Here is a 6,565-nt window from a genome sequence, read left to right on the forward strand (position 1 = left end):
GAAACTTCTGGTGAGTGTCTCTACTCTCTCATTATATACTGGAGGAGATTGATCATTGAAGGAAGATACTCCGTGATTTTCTTAGAGGCATTAGTTCCCAAATCGTAGTATATCATACAGATTTATATGAACATTAATCTGCATTTGAGCACTGTTTGATATTGATGTATATAAACATTTATGCACTGTTAGATTTTTTGGGCACATATTAAGTCTCATAAGAGACTTACACTGTGAACTGTATCACTTTGGATTTAAATCATTTATTGGAAGTTGATTATATTTGTTTTCAGCATTTAGACATACTTTTTGTTTGATATATTGTTGAGAGGTTCAGCGCGGTGCATTGTTTAAAAAATTTCACACTACATAGTTGGCACGGCAGTGGACTTTATATAGTTAATTTTGACACTTAGTGTATTGGTATCCATTTAGTACGGATTAGCTGTTGTAAAATTCAAATTAAGCAGATAATGAAAAAATGCATTGCTGGCTCTCTGTGTGTGGAGCTCCATGTCCTAGGCTGAAATAGGCTGCGCCCACGGACCTCAATGCTGGGGCTTACTATTGTGGTCACTGACACCAATGCTGGGGTTTTTTATTCCCATCCACTGTCGCCAATGCGGATGGTGATTATTGTAGTCACTGACACCAATGGTGTTATTGTGGCCACTGACATCGATGACGACTCCAACTTTATCTTCAATACCTACATTTTCAGATTTTGAGATGCAATACAACCGTTGCATTTTGAATAGGTTGCCAAATTCAACAAAGTGCAGCTCGATGCATGACGTGTTGCCATTGTGCGGCCTACTGAAAGTGGCAGAGGCTGCACTAGTTGAGTAACACTGGATTACATTTAGTGAAAACCACAGTTCAAAATTATAATTTCATCCAGAAATATAGGCAGCTAAATTCATAGTTGACATTTAAGCCTAAATTAAGTCACAGAAATGGATATGCAGATAGAAAGTGTACTAGCAACTTGCACTTTCATAGTCTTACCACTCTCTTGTTACAGTAGTTGAGCAGGGTGTATAAATAAGACTGCTCAGTTTATTAGGTGCCAGATATACACTTATTGCACCCAGTAATCACTATCAGTAACAGAACTGGTCTGTCACCCTCCCCCCGCCTTCTCTGCAATACAAATCTGTGTGAGGACACTTGTTGAGGGTTATGGCTGTCAGTCAGCTCTGCCAGCATAGACCACTAAAGACGGGCAGAAAGCAGCATTTTTACTGAAAGAAAAGGGTATTAAAAAAGGGTTTACAAGCAAACATCAGTTAACAATAAGAAAACGCAAAAGTACATAACCCTAAAGGGACAAATAGTTGCAAGTCTTCTAGTCTTTATTGACTATCAGGGAGGTTCATAAAGTGGAGCAGACATGGCAAACCTTTACAGAAAATGTCAAGATTTGCATACAAATTCAGCTCTCCAGATATCTGGATCTACTAATTGTTCTGACAAGCAATACTGACTAACTTTAAACTCTCCTTATGCTGTGATGCAGTGGCTCATACATCAGGCATGCATAGCTCTGTATCAGATAGAGGAAGTGAGCCAACTGCAGGAGCAAGGGTGACTATACTTGAAGGCCTGACAAAAAAATGCAGTAATTTGGAATTGCTCCAAGAAAAGACATTTACATTTTGTAAGTATTTGCATGTTGAACTAGAACTGACATTTTTAATAAATTACAAAATGCAAATATAGCAACATTATATCAATTTGTAAAAAATAAGTATATAGTAGAAAGACGACGTTATACTTCTATAGAGTGACAATTGTCTGTGCTTTTCTATTCTGTCTATATAGATATGCAATCTCACTTTTTATGGTACTCAGACAAGCAAAAAATAGTCATACTTGACCTTTAAATGTAATGGTGAACTAAAGCTAACCTATGGGTTCACCTTACCTGGTGAAGTGGCCCTAGGTTCTTCAAGTATATCCCTCCAAATAACTGCAGGTATCTGCAGATTTCTTCCAGGTCATCCTTGGATTCCCAAATCTCAGAGGACTTTTAAACTGAAATGTCAACTAAAACAATTACAGTTACTCTCACAACTGCTTCCTCCCTTCCCTATCGGCCTTTGAAGCTGCCCACTGCATTTGGTGACCAACTGAAATGGCCACAGAGGGTGGCAGGAGGTAAGCCAGAGTGTGATCATGACAAATGTGGACACTATTTGCGTATAAAGTGTCTTAAGTTTAGGGAATACAGGGTGCAGAGACAGAATCAGCAGATTCCTATTGGCACCTGGAAGTGCCTGTTCCTGGGATCTGGAGCTTCTTTGCCAGGTAATGTGAAACCACAGATTTGTTTAGTTGTTGTTCCAGAAACGTAGTTCCACTTTTGCAGTGAAATTTGAGAAAACCCAACTTCAAGTTTGTTATGTGTTCCGATTCACACAATATATTTAAAAATGTGTTTTTGGTGTAGGCCCATGTACAGATTCCAGGCTACTCTGTGCAATGTGAAGTAGAACTAGAAGGCCAAACTGAGGGACAGATTGAGATTCTTTTCAATAACATACAATGCTTCTTTAACCATTAGAACAGAGTGCTCAAATCTTGTTTACAACTGATCATGAGATCTGCCAGCACAGTGCAAACAGGGTTAATTAGAGTAAACATAACTTTCCACACCAGCCCTCTTAAAATGATACTAAACTCAGGTGTTAAATGCATTCAAGTACCTTAACGATTAACAAAAATGTAACGGATTTGTGTATCACTCAGTTGTGTATCCTCAAATCTCTGAATTCGTGCCGACTTTGTCCTTCCTTTTGGAGGGTGGCTACTTTTGGTCCCCATGGTCCGTGTGTGTGTTGTAAAATAGCCACCAGTCTGAGCTCACTCCCATGATGGACTACAAGCTCATGTTCAGTTCACTAATGTGTATTAAAAATTGTATTCCATCATGGGAGTGATCTTGGAGTGGTGGCTACTTAAAAAAACACAGGGGGATCATGGGTGAACAAAAGTAGCCACCCTCCAGAAGGAAGGCCAATGTTGGCATAAATTCAGAGATGATTTGAGAATCTGCAGCCGACTGATGTACACATAAGGCCCAGTATTGTTAAATCTTTAAAACGCATTTGTGTACTTAAAATATTAACTTCTGAGGTCAGCATCACTTTAACATTACTTAGGGGGGGAGCTAGGCAGGATTTTCAAGCACTTTAAATGTAAGCAGCAATTTACATTTTTTTGTTAAGTTATGCAAAGTAACCGAGAACATGTAACAAATATAAAATGGGCGTTATCCCAATTCGGCTGCAAGTGTGGAAATACACTTTAAGCATATGCAAGTTAATCGACTCACCTCTTCTACTGTCTCTTTTTATCTTGCTGGGATCTTCATAATCGCCAACCCAGTTATATTCTACAGGCATAGATATAGGTCTTAATTTTCCTAAAAGGAAAGGGGAAGGGATACTGATCAAACACACGCCTTTTCAAACCAATACCAGTAACTTTAAGCTGTGCTTAAAGACAGAACACAAAGAAGGGTGTGCAGTAAACTTTATAAAACCGATGACTGATGAAATAATTTCAATATCCATAGAACAGGTAGAAATCTTCAATGCTGTTTGCTAAAATTCTTACCATGATATAAATGACCAGGAAATAATTGTTTTTTCTCTGGCGGTTCACTGGGCAGATTCGGCGCACAAACTAATCTTTTACAGATATTTTACAGTACAGCATGCAATATTTTGAACTATTTAATTATATTTTATATTATGGCTATGCTATGTAGACAACTTTTTTTTACAGGAGACTGGAGTGCAGCTTCGACGAGTACATTACCAAGTGGCAATTCCGATGCCTATGGTTTGAAATCAGCATAATATAAGCAAGAATCACCCCTTAAATTGTATATTTACTGTGATTAAGCAACTGTTTTAACAACTTTATGTCTAGGGAAGTCTTTGCCAGGACATGTAGAAGATGCTCTAGAAGAAAGGTGTTAATTAACCTTCCCGTTAAAGTAAAATTTAGAACAAGCCGGTGGAAGACAAAACAGGCCCTGAAAATAATGAAAGGCTGTATAAATACCATCTGTGAATACACCAGTGCTGTAAGAGGGCTGTAAGGAGACATTATGTTGAGTGTTATTGGGGAGGCACACATTTCCATGTTTTTCTATATCAAAAGACAACTACATAAAATTTGTCCAAACTATTAAATGGAAGTCTGTTTGTGTTGCAAAATAATGACCAGAAAGAATAAAACGTGGGAAAGAACCATTACATTTTGTGCAACTTTGCTATTCTTAATGGATTCCATCTAACGTGGGGATTGTAGTTCTTTAGCCAGAGGGGAAACTAGTGTGTACAACTGCTCTCAACAACAACAAAAAGGCAGAATAAGACCTGTACCTCAGAAAAGGTCCAAAAAAGCCCTGAGGGACCTTTTGCTGAGGTCATCGTATATGGCAAATGGTATCTGAGGGGCTGTGTGATAACATAATGCTATGCTTATTTTACAATTCTTGCAGCAATGATGGCTTGTTCATAGTGTTGTTGGGCATTTATAGACACTATCATTCTTTAAGTGAACATCCAAAGCCTTTTCGTATTTTAGGATATAGTTTGAAGGGGCAGCGCCTCTATTTTTATGGTTTTAGCTATTGTGTCCACTGTTGAAAAACTACTGGTATTTCATGCTCTTGTTGTGCTGGTAACAATGGTCACAGTAATGATGTAGGGGGTCAGCAGGAGGAACCACTTAAGTGCAGCAGGAAACCAGGAATTTGACTCTCTGGGAAGAAGCATGGGGAGTGGAAGAGCTAAGTATTTAAACTCTTGTTTACAAAGACACCTTTTAGGGGAAGTTTAATTTTACTGACAGAGCTGCTTTAAAAGTGTTTAGAACTAATAGTTTTGCAGAGGGAGATGAGCATATCTGAACCCAAAAGGAAAATAGTCATTGGCTGGATTGTTTTTAGCTTTGATTTATGGTAGCAATAAAGATAATAAGCTGTGAATGGCCTGGATTCTTTTAATTTTCTTGAAAATGTGATTTTCAATAAAAACAGGAGATGGGGCAGCTTTCAATATGGATATTTGGCGTTTGTTCTGATGACAACAGTGAAATGTGAGATTTATCATCAATTTGTAGAGATTTTTGCTTACCTCCTGCCAGAAATTCTCATATAGCCATGTTACCATATAAGAACTTTCCCTGGTGATCAACATGTAGACCTTTATTTTATAAAATGATACAGAATAGTATTTACCATAAGTGGGTGTGCTTTCTCTTCGACCTTGCATACTATTCCTTCCCTTGTCATACTCGTAGCAATATAACACTGCATCTTCCTCCACAATATTAAATCGTTTCCTATACTCCTGATCCAGAAAAGAGTTTGGTGACTCGGATCCTTTCGATATTGGTTTTCCAACAGCGTGCCGGCTCACGTCCTCACAGGGTAAGTTTCCTTTTTCATCCCTATTAAACAATAAAATAAGTATTCACTAAAGAAATTGCCATTAAAGGTGGAGATTAGAGAGACAGGGGGGTCCCATCACACATATAAACAGGCCTTGCAGTGGAGCTTAGCATAAGGAATGGAGCTTTTAGCAGAAACAGGACTCCAGCAATTGTATGATGGGGTATATTAGCAGTACCAGTGGTGTGCCCATGATTAAGCAATTGTAGGACAGTTTGTTTCAGTATGTGAAACCTAGAGTAGTAAAATTCCAGCCTAGAAGATCTGGCACTTTCATACATAAACCTGACAGTGCATTTGATGCAAAATGCAGCTTTATTTACAAATTTGAGTGTCACCTTTATGCTACTGGGATGAATCCAAACACTGTTTTCAATTAACACCAAGGCCACCATAAGAGGTCCCTCAGAACCAAGAAGCAAGTCATGTTATAACAGTGCCAAGACCCAGGGGTGGATCTCCCACAAGGCCACCGAGGCCTGGACTTGGGGCGACAGGGAGTAAAGGGCCGGCAGGGGTGTGGAATTCCTATCTCCCGATGCCAGGGACATGCAGTTCTGTACCCCGGGTGGGTAGTTTTTTTCTACATTTAGCCTTGCTTTGGGCAAGCAGAGCTAAATGTAAAAATCTAAAAGTTGACACTCGTTTTGTGCAAGTGATCCTGGCGATGCCGCCGAGATGAGTTGTATACAACCTGCAGGTCTGTAAATCCGCCACCCCCATCCCCCCCACCTGCTGACCGCCTCTCTCCAGACGCCTGTCTCTTCAGAATGGAGAGCAGAGCGGAGAACAATCATTCTCTGCCCTGCTCCGTGTGAACACTGAGAAGGGAGAGCTGCACTCGCAGCCTTCCCATCTTAGCTGTTACAAGAGAGCCAGCAGAGTGCTGTACTAGAACTCCTGTATTGGAAGTGACAAGTTCAGGAAAGAAAATCTACCACCTCCAAATGCTATCACACAGGGGATTGTTAACTTTATTGCTATGCTACAGGAGCTAAGTGAAAAAAAATGAAATAAAATTAAAAAATGAATATAATAAAATAAACATTAAAAAAAAGTAAAAAATAAGAATTAAAAAGTGAAAAAATTATAAGA

The 6,565-nt window shown here is 39.1% G+C and overlaps 1 protein-coding gene across 9 annotated transcripts in view; it reads right to left on the bottom strand.

Moving 5' to 3' along the window:
* The window catches only part of CNKSR2 (connector enhancer of kinase suppressor of Ras 2), a 284,331-nt gene that overhangs the window by 117,653 nt on the left and 160,113 nt on the right, over nucleotides 1-6,565 (bottom strand). For 7 of the 9 annotated variants that reach the window (XM_018562438.1, XM_018562433.1, XM_018562435.1 and 4 more), the window contains 2 exons: nucleotides 5,258-5,469; nucleotides 3,338-3,427 (listed from right to left, as the gene is read on the bottom strand). In XM_018562438.1, coding sequence (XP_018417940.1) covers nucleotides 3,338-3,427; nucleotides 5,258-5,469 — 302 coding nt within the window. The remainder of the gene's footprint in view (nucleotides 1-3,337; nucleotides 3,428-5,257; nucleotides 5,470-6,565) is intronic. The other 2 variants (XM_018562440.1, XM_018562437.1) reach the window with 1 other exon arrangement.

This window comes from Nanorana parkeri, unplaced genomic scaffold, assembly GCF_000935625.1.
Source record: "Nanorana parkeri isolate BGI_ZX_2015 unplaced genomic scaffold, ASM93562v1 scaffold577, whole genome shotgun sequence".
Classification (NCBI taxonomy): Eukaryota; Metazoa; Chordata; class Amphibia; order Anura; family Dicroglossidae; genus Nanorana; species Nanorana parkeri.